The 22,713-nt window shown below is 52.9% G+C and overlaps 3 protein-coding genes across 5 annotated transcripts; 1 reads left to right on the top strand and 2 right to left on the bottom strand.

Annotated features, from left to right (window-relative positions):
• Positions 1–3,812: 3,812 nt before the first annotated feature.
• Positions 3,813–10,768, top strand: HSP90AB1 (heat shock protein 90 alpha family class B member 1). The gene is made up of 12 exons (XM_021676062.2): positions 3,813–3,917; positions 5,337–5,483; positions 6,356–6,562; positions 6,667–6,826; positions 7,018–7,151; positions 7,284–7,592; positions 8,039–8,204; positions 8,415–8,605; positions 8,727–8,874; positions 8,988–9,256; positions 9,962–10,295; positions 10,405–10,768. Exons 2-12 carry the CDS (start codon positions 5,337–5,339, stop codon positions 10,512–10,514), a joined length of 2,175 nt encoding a protein of 724 aa, XP_021531737.2. The 5' UTR covers positions 3,813–3,917; the 3' UTR covers positions 10,515–10,768.
• Positions 10,769–10,990: 222 nt separating this feature from the next.
• Positions 10,991–14,438, bottom strand: SLC35B2 (solute carrier family 35 member B2). 3 transcript variants are annotated; one of them, XM_012448769.2, is made up of 4 exons: positions 14,302–14,438; positions 13,593–13,786; positions 13,246–13,400; positions 10,991–12,545 (listed from the first exon to the last, which is right to left on the bottom strand). In XM_012448769.2, exons 1-4 carry the CDS (start codon positions 14,310–14,312, stop codon positions 11,607–11,609), a joined length of 1,299 nt encoding a protein of 432 aa, XP_012304192.1. In that variant the 5' UTR covers positions 14,313–14,438; the 3' UTR covers positions 10,991–11,606. The 3 variants fall into 3 exon arrangements, with proteins under 3 accessions (XP_012304192.1, XP_021531738.1, XP_012304193.1); XM_021676063.2 differs by lacking the exon at positions 14,302–14,438 and adding an exon at positions 14,158–14,178 and having other exon boundaries at positions 13,246–13,396; XM_012448770.3 differs by lacking the exon at positions 13,246–13,400.
• Positions 14,439–15,574: 1,136 nt separating this feature from the next.
• Positions 15,575–22,441, bottom strand: NFKBIE (NFKB inhibitor epsilon). The gene is made up of 6 exons (XM_012448771.2): positions 21,872–22,441; positions 19,435–19,537; positions 18,489–18,711; positions 17,354–17,442; positions 16,945–17,184; positions 15,575–16,191 (listed from the first exon to the last, which is right to left on the bottom strand). Exons 1-6 carry the CDS (start codon positions 22,234–22,236, stop codon positions 16,126–16,128), a joined length of 1,086 nt encoding a protein of 361 aa, XP_012304194.2. The 5' UTR covers positions 22,237–22,441; the 3' UTR covers positions 15,575–16,125.
• Positions 22,442–22,713: the final 272 nt, after the last annotated feature.

Raw genomic sequence — 22,713 nt, 5'->3', positions numbered from 1 at the left:
ACAACTATCGATTTTGACCTCATGGCACAGAAGCAGTCAAAGATGAGGGCTGTTTCAATAAAATTTCATTAAAATTGGCCAGGCACTGGCTCACGCCTGTAATCACAGCAATTTGGAAGGCTGAAGCAGGCAGATCACCTGAGCTCAGGAGCTGGAGACCAGCCTGGCCAACATGGTGAAACACCATCTCTACTAAAAATACAAAAATTAGCCAGGAGTGGTGGCGGGCACCTGTAATCCCAGCTACTTGGGGGGCTCAGACAGGAGAATCACTTGAACCCGGGGGTGGAGGTTGCAGTGAGCTGAGATCGGTGCCACTGCCCTCCAGCCTGGACGACAAGAGCCAGACTCCATCTCAAAAACAAAAACAAAAAACTTCATGAAAACAGAAACTCAAATTTCAAATAGTTTTCTCATGTTAAAATAATATCTTTTGATTTTTTTGTTTCAACCATTATAAAGTGTAAAAACCACTCTTGGCCCATAGGCCATTCAAAAACAAGCAGCAGACCCACCAGCTGCAGGCCTTGGGTTGTTAATCCCTGCTTTAGCTGGCCACCTTTCAACAGCAGAAGGCTGGGCTGGGCCTAGGAGGTTTCATGGAGGAATACCAGGGATCTTGGGAACATCAATGGTCCCCAGTGCCGCTGGGAATAAGGCTTCAGAAGATGTAGTTTTAAGCCTGTCTTTCATAGCCTTCACTTCTCGCATCCTTGAGGTCAGAACATCTTACCAGTGGCATTTGCTGCCCTCTGTGACCTAAACCCTATCTGCAGGGCTACTTTCAACTCCTTGTGCTTCCTTTTTGGGTTCTTTGCTGCCCTCTGTGACCTAAACCCTATCTGCAGGGCTACTTTCAACTCCTTGTGCTTCCTTTTTGGGTTCCTGAGCTATGGTTCCTCTAATGGGGCTCTGTGCCTTTCCATGCTTTTCATGTCATGGCCAGGCTAGCCATGGTCCTAAGACTGCTCCCTTCTCCAGGCTGAGCTGAGGGCCTCTGCTGCTTCTCCCATTCTCCTATGGTTCATACTTGGCCTGCTGCAGTCCCCCATGGGCTGAGGGCTCCCAGTCCTGTGTATGAATCTCTAAATCCCCACGATCGCCACACAGCGGAGATTAGTGTCAATGAGCAGAAAAGGATGGAGCTTCTGGACACAAGTAGGCAGTCTCCTGAAAGGCTTCCTGGAAGAGAAAGTGGAATTTCTTTTCTTTCTTTCTTTTCTTTTTTTTTTTTGAGGCAGAGTCTCGCTCTGTGGCCCAGGCTGGAGTGCAGTGGTGCGATCTTGGCTCACTGCAACTTCTGCCTCCTGGGTTCAAATGATTCTTCTGCCTAAGCCTCCTGAGTAGCTGGGACTACCAGTGCGCACCACCATGCCTGGCTAATTTTTGTATTTTTAGTAGAGACGGGGTTTCACCCTATTGGCCAGGCTGGTCTTGAACTCCTGACCTCGTGGTCCACCCGCCTCAGCCTCCCAAAGTGCTGGAATTATAGGCGTGAGCCACCGCAATGGCATGGTCTTGGCTCACTGCAACCTCTGCCTCCTGGGTTCAAGCGATTTTCCTGCCTCAGCCTCCCACGTAGCTGGGGTTATAGGTGCCCGCCACTACATCTAGCTAATTTTTGTATTTTTTAGTCGAGACGAGGTTTCACCATGTTGGCCAGGCTGGTCTCAAACTCCTGACCTCAGGTGATCCACCCACCTCGCCCTCCCAAAGTGCTGAGATCACAGGCGTGAGACACTGCGCCCAGCTGAGAAAATGGAATTTATATGCTGATATAAAATTTGAGATTTTCCAATTTAGAAAGTCTTCAGGAAGCCGCTGAGTCTTGACACTGAAAGGATCCAGCTCGGGAAGCCCATCCACAGGAGTGATTCCTGCTTTGGATTTAGGTCCTAGGAGTGAGATCACATCCCTGCTCCATTTGTGCAGGAAGGGAGCTAGTGCAGCAAGGGCTCTGAGAAGAGGGACCCTGGGAGTCACTGAAGCCATTTTCCTGTTGATAGAATGTGCACACTGACTTTCATCTGCTCACAGGACAGTGAGATTTTGTGAATGCTCTGTAAACTGGGGAGCAGATTTTTAACGAGCTGGGCCTCTCTGCTTAGAAGGAGACGGCATGTTAAGGGATCACACTCCCTCCGGTTTGCGGTTTTGGTCAGGAACAGAGCCTCCAACGCCCCTTCTTATAGACTTCTCCCAGGCATAGGCTTTTTGCAGACCATAAAGAAAGGGAGAAAGGATATAAAATCGGGGTAGTGATGGCGGGCACGGCGAAGTGGACCGCGGACAGGACAATGAAGAGGAAAGCATGGGACCGCCTTTGTTCTTTAGTATTCAAAGCTTAAGGAATGTAGATGGTAACAACAGGGCTGGTGAGGGAGGACGATGTGGGTGGTCGTGGGGAAAACCCATCCCAGGGGTGGGCCGGGAAGGGGAGTAGATGGACGTCTACAAGGCACAGAGCAGGGAGTGGTTATTCTCTCCTGGAGGGGCTGTGGGTCCAGCAGGCTTTCGGATGAGACATTGGAAAGGCAAGGGCAGCTTGCCAACTGGAAGGCAGGCTAAAGGGTTGAGCCAGGCCAGACATGGCGGTCCGCAGCTCACTGGCCAGGGGCATGGCCTAGTGGCTCTGACGCCAAGGCTGAAGGGGAAAAACTTGGCCAGCCGCTCTCTGGCCGGCGTCGTCACGCGGCCTCCAAGAGCTCTGGCTGCCCTGCAGTGGTTCCTAGAGACTCCCCACCTTCCCATGTCCAAATAGCTGCAGGAGGGAAGCGGGCGGAAGAAAAGCAAACCAGCTTGAGAAAGGGCTTGACGTGCCTGCGTAGGGAGGGTGCATGTCCCCGTGCTCCGTGTACGTGGCGGCCGCAGGGAATGGAGGGGGGTCCCTCCAGTAGCGACTCTGTTTCCAGTCGCAGTCTGCAGAAGTGGACGCCCGCAGAGGCGCCCCAGGTGCCCGAGTGTTGTGTGATTGACTTGGGGAAGGAGGGGTAGGCCGATCCCTTCCCAACGCTCCATCCCATCCCAGAGGATTGGGCTAGTACGTCGGACGGGTCAGAGCCGGACGCTGGGCGGAGTCGCCGCAAAGACCCTGCTCCGGCCAGGAAGCAGCCGGAGAGGCGGAGCCTCGCGGGGAGGGGGCGGGCGGGGGCCGGACCGCCGAGACAGGCCTGGAAACTGCTGGAAAGGCCGCAGTGCCGCCGCGCCTTCCGCCGCGTGCCGGCAAAAAGTCCCCGCCAGCTCCGGCCGGCGCCCTCTCTCAGCGCTGACCTACCCACTGTCGCTAAGCCTCCTCCTTTCCTGTGCTCCTGGGAGAGTCGGATCTCGGGCTTCCCAAGGTTGGGTCCCGCATTCCAATTCTTTCTACCGGGATGCGAAATGTGTGGGGCAGATTCTAGGAAAAAGATTGCATCTGGGAGCGGCGGTCGGGGTGGTTAGCCGCCTCCGCTCTTTTTAGGTGTCCCCCCAAGCCCCGCCCTTGGGTGTGGGGACGCCTGCCCTACAGGTTTTTAGGGAGGGCAATGGGTTCCTCGCCCGTAGAGACACTGCTTTGTCAAATGAGCACTTCTCATCCCCGCTCCTGATCTTGTCATGTCCTAGACGTGCAGATATGGGGGCTGTGGTCACAGGCAAACGTGTGAGTGGACCCGCTGCTGGGGTTCTTCCCCGCCCCCTCCCTTATTTCGGACCATGACGTCAAGGTGGGCTGGTGGCAGCAGGTGCGGGGTTGACAAGCATACTCCTTTAAGGCGGAGGGATCCGGGGGAGGGCGGCTGTGCTGTGCTTCGCCTTATATAGGGCGACCTGGGGCGTGAAATAGCTCTCTTGAGTCACTCCGGCGCTGCACTTGTGCGGCGTGTGTGTTGGACAGCCAGCCCACCTTGCTTTCTAATACCTGTGAGCCTTTTCTTCTCAAGGTAAGGCCAAGGTCTCCGCCAGGTTTCTTTCACTTTACTGCTCTTTCGTGTTGCTGGTGTTTTTTTCTGTTTTTAGGAAGTCCAGATGTCGGGGTGGGCTGTGGATAACGCCCTGGATTTTTACAGGTCGAGGGTGGTAGTAGCTGAGGGCTTTTGAGTTTTGCTCAGTTTTCCCTTGTGTGCTTGGACGGTGGGCTTTTTTCTCGGCGGCTGCTAGCCGTGGTGAGGTGGGCTGAGGAGCTGGGGGAGTGGGCGGCGGGCAGCTGCACGTGGTGGCCGCGCGGCCCAGGACGCTGCCATTCTTGCTTCTCCACTTCCGGACGCGGCTACAGGGCGCCAGAGGGGAACCGCAGGGTGGCGGGGGTGCTCGCACGGGGTGACTCAGCACGGCCTTGCGGGACTGGCCTCACCATCTCTCTTAACGGCCGCGTCAAAAGCCTTGGGTGCTTTGTTTGTGTGAGGGTTCACGGTGAGGGTGAAGCGCTTTCGGCCTCCAGCTCCCATGTTTCCTCCTTCCAGATCTTTCTCGCAGTCCCCGTGGAGGAGGGGTCGGGAGGGGGCAGGCTCTGAAAGATTCTTGGGTTCCCTCCTCCGCCCCTTCTCGAGAGCTGAGATTGTTCTAGAAGCTTCTGGAATCTGGCGCCCCGCCCCGGTGCCCGGATGCTGGGGCGAAGGGAGGGTGCACGGCGGCGCCCCCTCCTCGCGTGGCCCCTGCCGACGCATGTCCAGCAGTGACGAGGGTCGGCCCGCTGGCTACGGCCACCATCTTTCTTGTGTCGGGTTTGGTTCTGTAATTCTGTGCTGTAAAGGGGTCGTGGTTGAGCTTTTGGTTTTTCGATTTTTTGTCTGGATTTAATTGCCCCTCGGGCTGGTGGCCTACAGATCTCAGATTATTCCTCTTTGCCGTGTGGGGCAGGAGTCCTGCCCCTTAGGCTGATTTTAGGCAGACACCTCAGGGGGACCGGTTTAAAATTAGTGCCATTTTTATCTTAAACTAGTCACTTTGACCTCCCCCAAATAAAGAACCGTAGCTAGTGATTTTCACATTTAAATTTGCGTAAGGATTACCGGGGATCTCTAGATACCTGGGTTGGACCAGGATTATGAGTTCTTGCCATACTACCAGATGACGCTGAGCCTGCTGACCACCACTCTTTAAGTAGCTGGGTTCTGTGACATTTAGTTGAAGAACATTGTAGCTTATTTTCTTTTTCCTTCTGAATTGGCTTCCCACTTAGTGTGTAGCCTGAGATCTTTTAAGAGAGTCCTTTTTCCGTCTCTTGGGAAGGGATAGATAGTACTCAGCTTAAACTACCAGTCAACTCACGTTCTGAGGTCTTAACAACTGAGATGACCTTTAGGATTTTTAAATATGGGGCCTTCATATTCTTTTGTAATTAATTACTGTTTTTATTTTAGATGCCTGAGGAAGTGCACCATGGAGAGGAGGAGGTGGAGACTTTTGCCTTTCAGGCAGAAATTGCCCAACTCATGTCTCTCATCATCAATACCTTCTATTCCAACAAGGAGATTTTCCTTCGGGAGTTGATCTCTAATGCTTCTGATGTAAGTGCTCTGGTTTTCACATTTGATATGTTTATTTTAACATTCTGGAAGAAGGGAAAGGAATAGCTTGGCCTTTGTTGGGGACTACTGTTGAAGGGGTAAACCTGCAACTATTCCAGAAAGATTTGTCTTACTCTGTGGCCATTTTGAAGTTGAAAGGGACTATGTCCAGGATAAGTGGGCTAATGTAACTAACTGTGGTTCTAAAGCCTCAAGATAAGGGGCAATCAGATTGAGGCTGAGAGAAATACACCAAGATTTTCTTTGAAGATAAGGGTTTTAATAAAACAAAAGTGGGCACAGTGGCTCACGCCTGTCATCCCACTACATTGGGAGGTGGATCATGACCAGCCTGGAGTTCAAGACCAGCTTGGCCAACATGATGAAACCCTGTCTTTACTAAAAATACAACAACAAAAAATTAGCCGGGCATGGTGGCGAGCACCTGTAATCCCAGCTACTTGGGAGGCTGAGGCAGGAGAATCACTTGAACCTGAACCCAGGAGGCAGAGGTTGCAGTAAGCTGAGATCGTGCCACTGCACTCCAGCCTGGGCAACAAGAGCCAAACTCTGTCTCAAAAAAAAAAAAGGTCGAGCTGTTGGCTCCACACCTGTAATGCCAAGGCAGGAGAATCACTTGAGCCTAGGAGTTCAAGGGCAACATAGCAAGACCTTGTTTCTGCAAAAAATTAAATATTAGTTGGGCATGGTGGCATGTGCCTGTAGTCCCAGCTATGTGGGAGGATGGCTTGAGCCTGGGAGATCAAGGCTGCAGTGAGCTGTGATTCTTAACATTGCACTGTAGCTTGGGCGACAGAGCCAGAGCCTGTCTTAAAGAGAAAGCAAAAGCAAAATCCTACTTGTATTTTCAGGCCTTGGACAAGATTCGCTATGAGAGTCTGACAGACCCTTCCAAGTTGGACAGTGGTAAAGAGCTGAAAATTGACATCATCCCCAACCCTCAGGAACGTACCTTGACTCTGATAGACACAGGCATTGGCATGACCAAAGCAGATCTCATAAATAATTTGGGAACCATTGCCAAGTCTGGTACTAAAGCATTCATGGAGGCTCTTCAGGTATGTGCAGTTTTGTAGGCACACACACCATTCATATTCGTCAGTGTTCTTTGGTTTGTTGCTTTTTTAAAACTTGTGTTTGACTTTAAATAATTTGTTGGCAGGCTGGTGCAGACATCTCCATGATTGGGCAATTTGGAGTTGGCTTTTATTCTGCCTACCTGGTGGCAGAGAAAGTGGTTGTGATCACAAAGCACAATGATGATGAACAGTATGCCTGGGAGTCTTCTGCTGGAGGTTCCTTCACTGTGCGTGCTGACCATGGTAAGCTCTTCTGTTACAAGTTAGCTGGGTTGGAGTTTTCTGGGCTTGTGAAGTGGCAGAAATTTTGAGCATCCTGTTTGTAAAGCAGTTCAAATTATAGCAGTTCTGTTAATACTTTTTTTTTTTGACTTGGTGAAGTCTTAACTGCTTATACTTTCACCCTGTTATATGCTTGTGATTGACTCTTGTAGGTGAGCCCATTGGCAGGGGTACCAAAGTGATCCTCCACCTTAAAGAAGATCAGACAGAGTACTTAGAAGAAAGGCGGGTCAAAGAAGTAGTGAAGAAGCACTCTCAGTTCATAGGCTATCCTATCACCCTTTATGTGAGTGTGGACTTTTAAACCTTTTACACTTACTGTGCAGTGTGTTTCCTGTTCTGGAGTTGTCATGGTCCCTGGCTTTTGCTTTCTGTTAGTGGTTAGTACTCAAGGCTAACTTCTGTTTTTGTTACTTAGTTGGAGAAGGAACGAGAGAAGGAAATTAGTGATGATGAGGCAGAGGAAGAGAAAGGTGAGAAAGAAGAGGAAGATAAAGATGATGAAGAAAAGCCCAAGATTGAAGATGTGGGTTCAGATGAGGAGGATGATAGTGGTAAGGATAAGAAGAAGAAAACTAAGAAGATCAAAGAGAAATACATTGATCAGGAAGAACTAAACAAGACCAAGCCTATTTGGACTAGAAACCCTGATGATATCACTCAAGAGGAGTATGGAGAATTCTACAAAAGCCTCACCAATGACTGGGAAGACCACTTGGCAGTCAAGGTGAGAAGCCCTTGCACATTGGCTCAACATACAAATACGGAGAGGAGTGAGTAGGTGGCGTTTTGGCAGGTAATAGACACATGGAACTTGTCCACCTGATAACAGAAATGTTGAGAGCCATGTGATTTCATTGAGTACCCTGTTACAGTGAGGAGCCATCCTCCTTAATGACCTCACTTTCTCTTCTGATAGTAATCTTGGTAATGTCTATGGCAGCCTTACACATCCAGGGTTCTGATCGGAGAGGACTTTTTTTCTGTACACTGCTAGTGCTCCTCTAGATCATTGAGGGCATTAAGGCTCGGTTTTCTGGAGAGCTGCCTGTTGTGTGTGCTTTGTCCTTTAGGCTTAGGGAGGAACATTGTTCCACTTCTAGATAAATTTGTTGGGGCCAAAAGGCACTCTTTGGAAATGTACTACTACTTGCTATGTTTGGATTCTTTCAGCACTTTTCTGTAGAAGGTCAGTTGGAATTCAGGGCATTGCTGTTCATTCCTCGTCGGGCTCCCTTTGACCTTTTTGAGAACAAGAAGAAAAAGAACAACATCAAACTCTATGTCCGTCGTGTATTCATCATGGACAGCTGTGATGAGTTGATACCAGAGTATCTCAGTGAGTATCTCTTGGCATAATTTAGTTGGGTGAAGTCTTGGGACAAGGTTTTCAGCATTCTGCAACTAAAAAGTCTTTTTCCTAGGTATAATAGTTCTCTGCAATACATAGTGTGAGGGTTCAGGGGGCAATAGAGCCTTCTGTTTGAATCTGGGTACCAGGTCTGGTCTAGCTGTTTTTACTGAGCTTTCTCACCCTGGTTGATGGCAGACTTTATCCGTGGTGTGGTTGACTCTGAGGATTTGCCTCTGAACATCTCCCGAGAAATGCTGCAGCAGAGCAAAATCTTGAAAGTCATTCGCAAAAACATTGTTAAGAAGTGCCTTGAGCTCTTCTCTGAGCTGGCAGAAGACAAGGAGAATTACAAGAAATTCTATGAGGCATTCTCTAAAAATCTCAAGGTAAGGAGGCACATGGTTATATTCCCTTTACCACTTTTTTAGTAATTACGATAAATTCTTCCATTCTTATAGAGGTTATTGTAGTTAAGTTGGATTGTTTTTTCTCTTCCCACTCTTCAAGCTTGGAATTCACGAGGATTCCACTAACCGACGCCGCCTGTCTGAGCTGCTGCGCTATCACACCTCCCAGTCTGGAGATGAAATGACATCTCTGTCAGAGTATGTTTCTCGCATGAAGGAGACACAGAAGTCCATTTATTACATCACTGGTACGTTGGTTCTGATCGAAGCCTTTTTGGAGGAGGAGGGAACACATTCAGGGCTACCTGGAACTGGCAGTATGAGGCACTTTGGTCACTGAGTCCATTTAATAACCCTACAGGTGAGAGCAAAGAGCAGGTGGCCAACTCAGCTTTTGTGGAGCGAGTGCGGAAGCGGGGCTTCGAGGTGGTATATATGACTGAGCCCATTGACGAATACTGTGTGCAGCAGCTAAAGGAGTTTGATGGGAAGAGCCTGGTCTCAGTTACCAAGGAGGGTCTGGAGCTACCGGAGGATGAGGAGGAGAAGAAGAAAATGGAAGAGAGCAAGGCAAAGTTTGAGAACCTCTGCAAGCTCATGAAAGAAATCTTAGATAAGAAGGTTGAGAAGGTAAGCCATTCTGGGACTATGATACAGTTTATAACATATCTTTGAGGTGGGCTTTGTGGTTTGAGGCAGGCTATTTTAATAAATTCCAAAGATTAGGCATTCCTTCAGTTAACTTCTGAGAGTAGGTAAAATACCATCTTTTTTTTTTTTTTTAAAACTGGATCTCACCTCACTGCAAACTCATCTTCTTAGTGGCTGGGATTATAGGCTTGTGTGCCACCACAGCCAGCTAATTTTTTGTAGAGACAGGGTTTTGTTTTGCCATGTTGGCCAGGCTGGTCTCAAACCCAAGTTATCTGCCCATCTCTTCCTCCCAGTTCTGGGATTACAGGCATGACAGTTCCCATTTTCTCTCTTTTTTTTTTTTTTTTTTTTTTTTTTTTTGAGACAAAGTCTCACTCCGTTGCCCAGGCTGGAGTGCAATGGCGATGTCAGCTCAGTGTAACCTCCGCCTTTTGGGTTCAAGCAATTCTCCTGCCTCAGCCTCCTGAGTAGCTAGGATTACAGGTGTGTGCCACGCCTGGCTAATTTTTTGTAGTTTTAGTAGAGACAGGGTTTCACTATGTTGGTCAGGCTGGTCTCGAACTCCTGACCTTGTGATCCGCCTGCCTTGGCCTCCCAAAGTGCTGGGATTACAGGCGTGAGCCACTGCGCCCGGCTCCATTTTCTCTTTCAAAGTGACAAGGCTTTTGTGATTGTCCACAGGTGACAATCTCCAATAGGCTTGTGTCTTCACCTTGCTGCATTGTGACCAGCACCTACGGCTGGACAGCCAATATGGAGCGGATCATGAAAGCCCAGGCACTTCGGGACAACTCCACCATGGGCTACATGATGGCCAAAAAGCACCTGGAGATAAACCCTGACCACCCTATTGTGGAGACGCTGCGGCAGAAGGCTGAGGCAGACAAGAATGACAAGGCAGTTAAGGACCTTGTGGTGCTGCTGTTTGAAACCGCCCTGCTCTCTTCTGGCTTTTCCCTTGAGGATCCCCAGACCCACTCCAACCGCATCTACCGCATGATCAAGTTAGGTCTAGGTAAGTAACTTTTGTATTTGGTATGGCAAGGAATTTGTGCAACTAGTCTTCTGTATGGATTTGATTTACCTGCTATTTGGTCAAGTCTCACATGGCTTTTTTTCTTCAGGTATTGATGAAGATGAAGTGGCAGCAGAGGAACCCAGTGCTGCAGTTCCTGATGAGATCCCTCCTCTTGAGGGTGATGAGGATGCATCTCGCATGGAAGAAGTAGATTAGGAGTTCATAGTTGGAAAACTGCCCTTGTATAGTGTCCCCATGGCTCCCCCTGCAGCCTTGAGTGCCCCTGTCCCACCTGGCTCCCCCTGCTGATGTCTGGTGTTTTTCTGTCCTGGAAACAAGGGTGTCAAGCCCCCATTCTTCCCTACTCTGACAGCAGGATTGGATGTTGTGTATTGTGGTTTTTTATTTTGTTTGTTCATTTTGTTCTGAAATTAAAGTATGCAAAATAAAGAATATGCCGTTTTTATACAGTTCCGCTCTCCCTTGTAAGGTGGATATGTTGTCTTTCCTTTTCTATCCCTTCCCGCACCCCAGCTCTTACCTTCCTGTTTTCATGAGTACAGCAAGTTGAGTTGGTTTTGTAGTTGAGGCTCATTGGTATTGTGTGTCTTAACATGCACTGAAGCTAAAGGCAGTTTGGGTAAACTACCATGTAATAAGGCCCTTTCAGTCAGCCAAAACACAGGACCAAGTCCGTTGCAGTAATTTAATTTAATAAAATAAAATTATAAGAGCAAAAAGTTACATTTCTAAAATACCAAAACCTGCAACAGGCTCATGGAGCAGAGCCTAGGGATCCAGGAGCTTAAGGGGTGGTGGTGCCGGGCAGGGCTCTGCATCCCCTTTCCTCAGCACAGCACCATCTTCACTTCACCCTCCTGGGAAAGCAGCATTGGAGTCTACACCATTTTGTGCTTTTCTCACCAGGGTAAGAAATGGATGTCTGTAGATGGGGGCGGTGGGGGGAGTCTAGAAGGTGGCAGAGCCACAGCTAGGGCAAGACTTACCGGAACTTGGAAAACTGCGGAAGCTCCCTATGCCCTCTTGACCCAAAACTCCCCAAAGCCGGTCACTGAGGACTCTACCCTGGAGCTCAGAATAAACTGCTTGTTGGAAGATGGGTGACTTAAGGCAAAAGGGAAGGCTGCCTCCTGGGCTCCCCACCCTCTGCTGCAGAGCTGGTCTGTGATACTGAGAAAACACCTGCGTTTTGCCCTTGAGCCAGCTCCTCAGAGGTTACAGTAGAAGAGGGAAATGGGGATGGTGAAAGGGTCCTATTTTACTTCACCCCTCAGGCCCTCTTCACCCTCAAACCTTCTGCACAGGGGACTCAACAGGCACAGCCTTCTTTCCCCGTTGCTTTAGGCGGCCCCGTGCATAGACTCGGAGCAGGAGGGCAGCAAACACCACAGCCACCCCCAACCCTCCCACCACAGTGACAGTGTGGCCATAGAGAAGGCAGGAAAGAAGGATAGCAAAGGCCTGGCGGAGGGTCATGATGATGGTGAAGACAGCAGCCCCAAACTGCCCAATGGTGTAAAAGATGAACAGCTGGCCACATGCGGAGCAGATGGAGAGTAGCAGGGCATGGGCAGCAAACTCACTGTGTCGCCCCATGAAGCGGGTCCCCTCCAGGAGGGCCCCCTGTTCTAGCAGTGAGCCTACTGTGAAGAGGCAGGAGAAGAAATTGACCCCAAACATCATCTGCACTGATGACATCTTATAGGCAAACAGGGCATCCTGCCAGTTTGAGGTGAAGCTGTCAAAAGCAATATAGCCTGCCAGTAAGACAAGGCCTGAGAGTGTGGTGGCTGGGGAGCTGCGGGGTTCTGGTCCGCTGGATAGCAGAAACATGCTGACCCCAATGGAGATGAGGGTGGCTGTCAGGTATTCCCAGTGTTCGTAGCTGCGGCGAGATACAAGCTTTCCCATCAGCATGACAGGGATCACCTTAGAAGCCTTGGCCAGCACCTGGGTGGGGAAGCTGACGAATTTGAGAGCTTCGTATTGGCACCAGCTGCTAAGCACATTGGACAGGCTGGCAAAGGAGTACCGGTACATGGGTGCCCCATGCCGGGGCTGCTTGCAGAGGACACAGGAGAGGCCAGCCACAATCAGTGCCAGCACTCGGTTCATTAGCACCAGGAACTGTGAGTCCGTAAAGCGCTCACCCGGTGATGTGGCTGTGGCCCCATAACTGCGGGTCATCACTCTTTCCTGCAGCACACCCCAAGTCAGATAAGACACCTGGTGGGGGAAGGTAGAGGCAGAGGAGACAATAAACAAGAGAATGAAAAGGTCGACAAAAATAGACCTCTCCCTCTTCTTCAGGATGATGCTTAGTGATTCAAAGGAAAATACACACTTTCGGCTTCCTCTGTAGGAGTTTCTTCTCCCCTCCTAAGTCTGAATTCACCTTGTAGGGAATCAACTGTGTGCGAAAAACCAATTCAGGGAGGCAAAAACTCTCAGGGAGAACTGGATACCTGTAGTTCAACATGATACTCAAGGTGGAACCAGTACTCACTGCAAAATGCCATGGGGTCAGCATCTTAGCACCCTCTCGCATGCACTACTCGGGGAAGGCTGAAGGGCTCCCCCGCAATTTTATCAGTGAGTTCACAGTATGTGCAACAGCAGTACAGGAAGGAAGTATAACGGCACGGTAGAAATCACAGAAGAGGGCAAGAGGAGGTCTCTCTTCTGCACTAGACATCTTGAAATAACAGCAAGAACTTTCAGTACCAGTGCTGGAGAGGGGGAAAGGAGGAAAGAAAAGAGCATTTCCCCCAAACACCTCCAAGAGGGAGGTGCAGCGTGCCCCTGGGAGGAGGACACGAAAACACACCAACCAGCAAAGCTCTCAGACTGGTAAGATGGAAACCTTCACAGAATTCCTGCCCACCGGGATCCAACCCAGGAAGAGAGGCTGAGCCCACCTACCCACCTGGAGCCCTGTGGCACAGAAGAGCAGCTTCAGGGCCTGCCACATCGGGGTAGTCTCTGCCGCCTCTGTTCGGGGCGCCAAGGGAACCTCATCAGAGGCCTTGGGCTCATTGCCAAACACACAAGCTTTCACCAGGGGGAAGCAGAGGCCCCTACCTGAAGAAAGCACACAAAGTCAAGCCCCAGATCTCCGTAGCACTACTTCTTCCCCAGAGCAGCCAGCCTGCTCTGTTGTCCCGCCTACAGGCCGGGCTCCCTCTCTCCCTTTCCAAGTCCTATCCCGTTTGGACTGCTGGCCAACATCCTCCGTCCCGACCTGGCTCACTTCCCCGCCCTTTCTACACACACCTGTCTCCAGGTAATTCTTCCGCCTGAAGTATTGCACCAGGAGGTAGCCAGGTACCATAAAGCTGGCATAGCCAGCAGCATTCACCAAAAATCGGAAGAACCAGAGCTGGGTCCATGACTCCGGAGGGGCTTCGGGAGTCTCCCCACCTGCCCCTAAGGAGGGGAACGCAGCAAGCACCACCACTGCACACCACCTGTAGGGAAAGCGGACGTAAGGATTAGGGTGCAGTTCCTCAACCCCTCCGCCCTTCAGAGGGGCCCACACTGGAGTAGGGCCCGCAGTCTCTTCCCCGCCCCCTCCGCTGCAGGCCGACCGGGACAAAGAGCCTCTCTCTCTCGGCGGGGGTGGCCGGCGCTGGCCAGGCAGGGCTTCCTCCCTCTCCGGGGGCGGATCCGCCCCTCCGGCCACACAGGTCTCCTCTGTTCCCTCCAGCGTTAGCCCGCTGCTCAGGCCAGAGGCGGCGCCCCTTCCCCCACCCTCCCTTCCACGTTCCCGGGGCGTCAGGGTCCCCAGCCCCTCCGCCCGACACTCCCGAAGCTCCCCAAGCACAAAACCAAGCCGCACCCCCATCCCCACTGGCTCTGGGCAGCGCTATGCTGGCCTACAGCCGGGTAGCCAGGACCCCACCCGGCCCCCCGTGCTGAGGTGCGGCAGTCACGTGGACCGGGGGCTCGGTCACGTGAGCTCGCCGCTGCCCTAGCCCCCAACCTGGCGTCCATGGTCCAAGCCGTGTGGGGTGGAGGGGGACCGGGGAATGCGAGTCCCCGGGCCGCGCGCCCCCTGCGCTCCCTCCGCTCCCGCCGCCGCCTCCAGGAGCGGCCAGCGAGCCAGCGGCCAGCGGAAGTGCCGCGATCTTCCCGCCTCCCTCCCCGCGGCCCCCTCCGCCCCTGCCGCGACCACGCAGCGCCCCGGGCCGCCGCCGGGCCACAGCGCCCCCGCGCGGCCCGGAGGCAGACGCGGCTCGAGATCTGGGGAGCTGGGCTGCCCCTGGGCGCGGGGAGCCCAGCCCTGGAGAGGCGCCAGCTTGGCGCGTCCCTTGTGCTTCGTCATCGCCCTTGGCCTTCATAAGCGTCCCAGAGGTCATGGTGACCATTGCCATCTTGTGGACCGGACATTGAGGCTCTGCATCCCAAGCCCCTCCTCTGTGTTACAGTTTTCCCGTTTTCTGAAAGGATAAAGGTGTCTCCTTTCTTTTTTGGCTGGGCAGTAATCCTGTCCCCCCACTTCTCATGACCTCTACATGGCCTTGCCCGCGTTCCTCGCCCACTCACCCACCCGCTGGCCTGCTCTCAGTTCTTCTAATTCACTCAAGGCTTTCCCCCAAATGCTCTGCCCTCATCCCTTTACTCATCCTTACATCCCAGTTGAGATGATACTCCTCAGGCGGGGGTTCCCGGGCCACCCAAAGCATGGCCCTCTCCTGACTCCATCCTTTTCCTTCCCACCATTCTTTCCCTTCACAGCACCTACTGCAACTTGTAAGGACATCTTTATTTGGATGTTTACGCTTTTAACAGCTGTCTCTCTCACTGGCTGAGAAGCTCCAAGTGGCCAGCGACTGTGCTGGTTTATTCCCCCACGCTCTTCATGCCAGCATAGGACCAAACCAGCCGGGCCCTGGAAGGTGAGGAATGGGAGGAAAAATGTGAAGTCACAACTCCCTCGTGCCCAGCCACCCTGGGCTACCCTTGTCCCCAGGCTCCTCCAGATGGCAGTGCCCAGGGCAATGGGGAGGGCTCCAGGGACTGTGTCTTCTCATTCTTCCTCCTCTCCCTCCATCCCTCATCATTTCCACAGCAAGGACAAAGTTCTATGCTGGACACAGAGAAAGGCCTGGGGACTACTGGCCTCTGACCCCACCCAGCAAGGCCCTACCGTGCTCAGGGGACAATTTCATTCTCTCTGCCTTCACCACAAAGTCACAGGGCAGGCCTGTCTAAAAAGCCCCAATGCACACAGACATGCATGCGCACAAAACAGCTCTAGAAGGGAAAAACTTTTTTAACGTCTCTGCCATTTTAGTGTCATGTTACTGAAACTTCCCTTCCCCAGTCACTCAGTTCAGAGCCTTCTCTGTGATGTCTTTAAACAAGTGTTTCAGAGTCCTCAACAGCAGTAAGATAGGAACCCCATCAGAGTTCAGCTTGCTCCTATTTCCGTCTCTTCTCACTCAGGAGAGTCCACCATGTTTCCTACTGATTGATAGTTTCAGGCTGACCCAACATGGGTAGAAACAAGAGCACCTGCCATTTTCAAGAGAGGTAAACAGGCTTCACCCAGGATACCTGGGGCTTTGGGGGTCTTCCAAGAATCCCTGTCCATCTGGAAAGCTCCTCCTTCCAGACTGGCTCTCTCTCACTTGCAGTCCCTCCTTCTCAGCTCAGGACTGTACTGGCTGGCCCCAGGCTCTGGCCATAGCAGTCCCTAGGGCACCAGAAGAGCACACAGCCTGGGCCCAAACTGCAGCAGTGATGACTCCAGCTTCCAGATAGAAAGAGGTTGAGCCCCGAGAATCCCGGACCCTGCCTGGCTTCAGTCGGTACACAGCAGCAGTTTCCCTGAGATCTTCAGGTCATCAAAAGGCAAAAGGACAAGGGACTGAGAAGGAGAATGGAGAGAAGCAAGATCAGAGGACATGAGAAAAGGTGACTTGGGAAAGGAGATCCAGGGAAACCTGTTGGGCCACTCCCTCCCCACCAAATGACAGTTGAAGACCATCAGGGAACAAATCTTCATACGAATCCTCAAAGTAGTGGCCTCTCTGGGCTTGGCAGAGCCCTGAGGACATAGGTGAGCCTTCCTTTTCTAAGATAATGCCAGAATATCCCAGTTAGGAGGGACCTTAGAGATAATCCCACCCATGGACCTGGGTTTCTTGTTGTTGTGGGGGTGGGGAAGGCTGGGTACTCGCAGAAAATTTTGGGTTTCCTTTTTACACTGAACATTTAAAAATAGGAAAGACTATACAGAAAATCTGGGTTTCACCTCTCAAAAAATTCCAAGACCAGGAAAAACTGGGCCTACACTCCTGCTCTGTAAGCCTTTGCTGAGGCTGAGTACAGAGACCCTCAGGGATGGCTCTCTGAGTTCCTACAGGCCTCACCACACCATGGTCTCATACCTGGCCAGCTTCACTGATTCACGTTAACTGCAGGGTTCCTGTAGGAGTCCAAATTTGGCTCCCTGGTCCTGACCAACTAAGGAAACAGGCTCAAGTTCCCACAGTTGGTCAGTGGCAGAGTCCTGGTTATACCCCAGGACTCCTAGCTCTGTGGCCCTTTCAGCTAATGACAACACCTCTCTCTGCCATGGGTGTGTGAGGCCCTGGAGAGCAAAGCATATGCCTCTTACTTCCTCAGTCAGGTCCTGGGGTGTCTCATCCTCCACGTTCCGGAGTAGGGAGTCAGCACCCGCCTTGCACAGAGTGGATGAGATGCCCATGAGGCCCCGGCCAGCTGCCAGGTGCAGGGGTGTGCACCCATTCAGCATGCGGGCATCTACCTGGGCACCAGCCTGGAGCAGGAACTGTACCAGGCCCCGCTCTTGGGTTTCCACAGCCAGGTGCAGCGCTGTCTTCCCACTGGTGCCCTCCTGGGAAGGAATAAGGATATCAGCCAAGGCCCTCAGAGGCAGTGTGCTGGGCCCGGGCTCTGGATGAGGAGGTAAATGCTACCACTTCTGACCGCTGAGCAGGGGACCTGGGGCTGGGTCAGGTTGGGGGAAGGCCCTGCGCCAGGCAGTGTGCTGATGGCTGCCTCACCTGCACATCAATGTCAGCTCCATTTTGAAGCAGCAGTTCCATGAGTGGTTGGTTCTTCTGCAGGGTGGCGATGTGGAGACAAGCCAGACCTGGGATGGGGTGAGGGTGAGGGCTGCTGATCTGCATCCACCAACTCCCTCTCTTCCGGGACCTCCCAGCCATTCAGCCTCAAGGGACTCACGGCCCACTCAATGTCTCTAATCACAAGACTGTTAAAATGCAAACCCCAAAACCCCCTCAAAAATTTAAGGGGAAAGGAACTCAAAGTTTCCACCTTTTCAGGGTCATGTTATTGAAACTTTCATGCTTCAGGAGTCAGGTTGCTGAGTGACATGCCAAAAAAACACCCTCCTCCTATACACAAAACACACACACACACACACACACACACACACACACACACGCCTGCCTTCAAGCCCAGTCTGAAAGCCACCTTTTCTGAAAAGCCATCTAAGATCCTCATGCCCCCAGCCCTTTCTCAGGGGCCACTTCCTTCTGTGTGTTCCCCTGGCCTTTTTGCTGTCTCCTTTCTGGTCTGGACACCTGGACACTTCCTGACCCTTGCTTAGTAATAGAGATTTCTATTCAAATTTACATTCTTCACCTCCCTCAAGTCCTTGTTCAGATGTCCCTGGCTCCATGAGGCCTTCCCTGACCACCCTATTTAACAATCACATCAACTCTCCTGTTCCCCACATTCCTTCCCCTCACTGCTCTACTTTTCACTACAGCACTTACTTCCTTTTAACTTATTACATAGTTCACTTCTTGTATTTATTGCTCGTCTCAATCTTTCTCTGTTTTGCACACAGACGCAAGCATAGTTCCTAGGATAATGTCTGGCACACAGAAAACCCTCGGTACATTTCTGTTGAATGAATGAATCGGGTCATCTGATCTCTGTTAAACCAAGTATCTTAAAAGCAAGATTTAGTTTTCTGCTCAGCACACAGTAGGTACTGGGTAAATTCTAACTCAAATCATCCATTCATTCATTTAGCAAAGATGTACTGAATCTCTATGTGCTTACAGTGGGAGGGGCACCAATGGACAAGCTGGGACCCTCCCTTCCCCAAGAGTGGGATCCCTGTCTCCTATGCCCTCCTCCTCCCACAGGCCCTAAGACTGTCCACACCTTGCCAGTTTTGCAGCTGGAGGTCCAGAGAGTGAGATGGTCCTCTGCCTGGCTCTGGCCGCCCCTCCAGCAGGCAGCGGGCACAGGCCAGGTGCTGGCGCTGGCAGGCCACATGCAGGGCTGTGTCACCATGCCGGTCCTGTAGTGCCCGGCTGGCCCCCTTCAGCACCAGTGCCCGAACTGCACCCGGTTGGTCCAGATGTACAGCCAGATGGAGTGCTGTCTGGAGGCACAAATAGAGGGTCATGGGGCCACTGCAGCATGCTCCCACCTCTGGGAACAAGCTTGGGCTCCAGAATCACCAGCTGCCAGCATCTTCTTTGAAAGCCGCTTATAAAGGTCATAGCCTGGGCTTCCAAGGAAATACTACCAAGCCCTTCTCCTGTCACCCCTGAGTCCCACCAATCTCTTGGGACCCCAATTCTGGAAGCAAGGTGAAGAAAGTAGCTCTCTGCTTTTCTTGTAAGTCACTGTAGGCCCTGGAGAAAGGACATGTAGGGACAGAGTCTAGCCTCTCATCCTGTGGGGAAACTTCTGTTACCCCCAGGCTTTAGGCTGCAGGGGTTATGTTGGAGGAAAGATAAGAGGCACCAGGCAGTCTTTCCCTGGCAAACCTCTCTGCTAAGGCTCCATTCAGACGTCACCTCCTCTGTAAGCCTTCCCTGGCTGCTGCACACGGACACTGGACCCCATAGCAGCTGGTATGTGTCTCTATCACAACTCTTGTCACCAGGCTGTGTATTTAGCTGTTGACACGAGTCCCCCAGCCCAGGCTGCAAGCACCTTAGGGAGAGGCCGTGTCTTACTTGTGTTTGTCTCTTCAGCTTCTATCTCAGGGTCTGGCATATGGTTTCCTGAGTGAGCAGCCTATGGACTAGTGTGGCTGCTGGGGATGGCTATCAGAGCACAAACAGGTATCTGGGCACAACCCATTCTCGTCACCAACCTGGTAAAGGTTGTTTTGAATGTCCAGGACCTCCTGGGGCAGCAAAGCCAGGCAACAGAGCAGCACTGCTGGGGCCTCATGAATCACTGCCAGGTGGACCAGCCTAGGGGAGCAGAGGCAGGGCTTAGAGTTAGGGCCCAGGCCACAGGGAGTGGGTTGGGGTCTTGGGGTTAGAAGGAATACATCAATTTTTAACTGGCTACCCATAGGGTAGGTCCAGGAAGTGAGAATGTGGGCCAGGAAGTGAGGGTTGGTGTGGGAAGCCATGATCCTAGGGGTTGGAGTGCCAAGTTCCCACTGATGGCCTTCAGGAGAGCCTCGGCTGGGTGGGCATGTGGGCAGGGTGCTGACAGGACAAGGGCCTTCCTGTCCAGCCTGCCCACACCCACTCTTCTCTGCCCTCAGGGCTCTGCCGGGCCAGCTGCAGCTCAAAGCCAAATTGAAAGCTGCCAAAGTAGTCCACAGGGGGTTTCCAGGGCTGAGCACCCCAGCACACAGGAAAGAAGGAGGCAGATGCAGGGTCACCCCGTACCCCCAAGCAACTCAATGTTACACATTCCAAGGGAGAGACACAGACACTCTTGGAAGAGGAGCAAGGAGACAGAGCAGCATCCTGTCCTGCTGCCCTTCCCGGGGAGTCAAGAGCGCTTCTCAGATAGCACAGACCAGGTCAGGCCTAACAGGGGCCCTCCATTCCTGTGTGCACCTCCAAGAGGAAGTCTTTGCAGTGCAGAAAATGTGTTTGTTGAGGGGACCAAGAACCTTAATCTAGGGGTAATGGGGTCAGTTGGGAGGGGAAGTTCCAGTCTTGGGGTTTCCCCATATCAGATGGGGAAAATGAAAGCCAGTGCTGAAGGGTCTAGGTTGGGACAGCTCACTTGGGGCATTAGCGAGGATGGTAGCTTGGCTAAAAGGCCCATCTGGGCTGGGAGGGAGCTGCTTGGGCAGGAGGGCGGCAGGCTCTGGTGGCAGGCAGCAGGAGAGGCCCAGGAGAGTGACGGAGGGAGGGAGGAACCGCTCTGGAAATCCCCTCGGTCAGGGCCTGCTCTCTGGGTCACATTCTTGCAGCCACCTCCCTCTCTCCCCCAGTATCCCCTCCTCCCACTTCCTCTTCCCACTTCCATACCTTCCACAGCCCAGACACCTCCAATGGAGAAAAATGCCCCCTCCTCTCTGGGGACTCGCTGGGGAGCCTGGACCCTTCTCCCCTCTACACACACACCCAGTCTGGATACAACACCTGCTTCTAACTAGAGATGGAAAAGGCTGGGGCTGAGAGACTAACTAAGGAAGGCAGTGTCAAAAGTCCCCTCTCCTTGGATCAAATGTCATCAGAGGTATCTTGCATGCAGCCCCCAAAACCTTGGGGTTCTGGGCCTGAGGGCTGGTGATCCAGGCAGAGTACAAAAGGGACTGGGTCACTCCTCTCCCACCCACTGGGTCCACCAGCTATCTCTATCAATGGTCACCCAGGATTAGGCCCCTGCACCTCCAAAAAGCAGGTTAGGACAGCCACCTCCTGCCTCCCCTACTCCTATGTATTTGAGCACCCTTGATCAAGAATTCCAGCTCCCCCGCCAACTCTATTTATCATCCCCAGATCCCAACCTTCCCCTCCTCTGTCAATGTTTTCTTCTTCCTGAGGGGTGCTAAATCCTCAACTGGCCAACCCATCCCACACAACTGCCTTTTACTTCAACTGTCCTCTGGCCCACTCCCACCAGACTCCACCTGGGTCTGGAGGAGGAAGGGTTAAATGAGGGAGTAAGGCACGACAGTTAGTGGGATTTGGGGGGCCCTGGAGGTAGAGGATGTTAGGGATGCTGACTCTAGCCCTCACTTCCCCTTTCTTAGCAAAGGAGGAAGTAAGCTGGGGCAGCCAGCCTCCTGTCTGTCTGCTGGGGCAAGAGTGCCCCAGCCTGGCTCACCCCTCCTCCTGAGGACCAGCCCCAACCCTACACCCTGGTGGCACCCCCACATGCCTAGCTTCCTGGCTTCCCAAATGGCACCCTGTAACTGGCACCTGTTGGTCCTCGAGACCGAGCACTCTGAGGTTAGGAACTGGAAATCCCAGATATTGAGCAAATAAGGATGTCCCCTTCCCCAGCAAGAAGAAACAAAAAAACTGGACTTGGTCAGGGGAATTTTCTCTTCCTGGGAGTGGATTACTGGTAGATTTCCAAGATGCTGGCTGTGGTCCCTGGGTAAGGGTCCTGCCAGCTCTGCCCACCCCGAAATGGGAGGACAGAGATGATGCCAGGTTTTCTGGTCTGGGCCTGCCTGGACCTCAAAAGTGGGCTGAGAGTTAAGTCTGGAGTTTGGAAGAGCGAATGGGGACTTGAAAGAGCCTAAGCAGGGAGTGGGGGTGCCCGGCCTGTTGCGGCTCTTGGGCAGGCCCAGAGTTAGCATCCCGCTTTAGCCTAGCCCCCATACTCACGTGTCTCCGTCCTCGGAGATGTAAGTGAGTGCTTCCAGCTGCTGAGGGCTCAGCGCCCTCGCGTGGGGGAGTGGCGAGCGCGGGGCCAGGTCCTCAGCCTCGGGGCCCCCCAGCAAGGACAGGGTCTCGGTGAGCGAGGAGGAGCCATAGGTGGAGTCAGCCCGCTCCCCATCCGCGTCTTCCTTCTCCTGTGGTTCCTTGGTGGGCCCCGGAGGATGGGTGCAGGGCTGAGGGCCGCCGTCCGAGGGCCCGGAGGCTGGAGCCGAGGTGGGCTCGGGTAGGGAGCGCAGAGAGCGCAAAGACTCAATGCCAGAGTCGTACTGGCCCTCGTCCGCCTCGTCCGGCCCCTTCCGAGCCTCCGACATGCCCGCGGCGCCGGCCCGCGGGGGCCCAGTCCGAGCAGGATCCGGCTCCGGGCTCCGCCGCGCTGCCTTTCCGGGTTGCGGGTCCGCTTAGTAGAGCGGGCGCCCGGTCCGCGGCGGCCTCCTTCCCGGGCTGTGGGGCTCCGAGGGGCCGGCGCGCAGCGAGGACAAGGTTCGGAGCGCTGGCCGGGTCCACCCAACGGTTACTCTGGGCAGCCGGGCCGCCCAAGCAGGTTCTCCTCCTCGCCCCGCCCCTCCGGACCAACGAGGTTTCAGAGCTCCAGATGGCCCCGCCCCGTCCCGCCCCCAGCTGGAGCTTCCGGAAAGAGACCCCGCCCCTCCGGAATCCCCCTTCCCGGCCTCTACGTAGACTTGGAGTCTGTGGTTCCCGGGCCCTGACTCACTCCTTCGTTGATTCATTTATTCATTCATTCATTCATTCACTCTTTCCCCTTTCCTCTTTCACTCCATTCATTAGTT

Source organism: Aotus nancymaae, unplaced genomic scaffold (assembly GCF_030222135.1).
Source record: "Aotus nancymaae isolate 86718 unplaced genomic scaffold, 86718_ANA_hifiasm-v0.15.2.pri h1tg000040l, whole genome shotgun sequence".
In the NCBI taxonomy this organism is placed as follows: domain Eukaryota; kingdom Metazoa; phylum Chordata; class Mammalia; order Primates; family Aotidae; genus Aotus; species Aotus nancymaae.
Note: the sequence above shows the minus strand (reverse complement) of the source record. Positions and strands in the feature narration are given on the sequence as shown.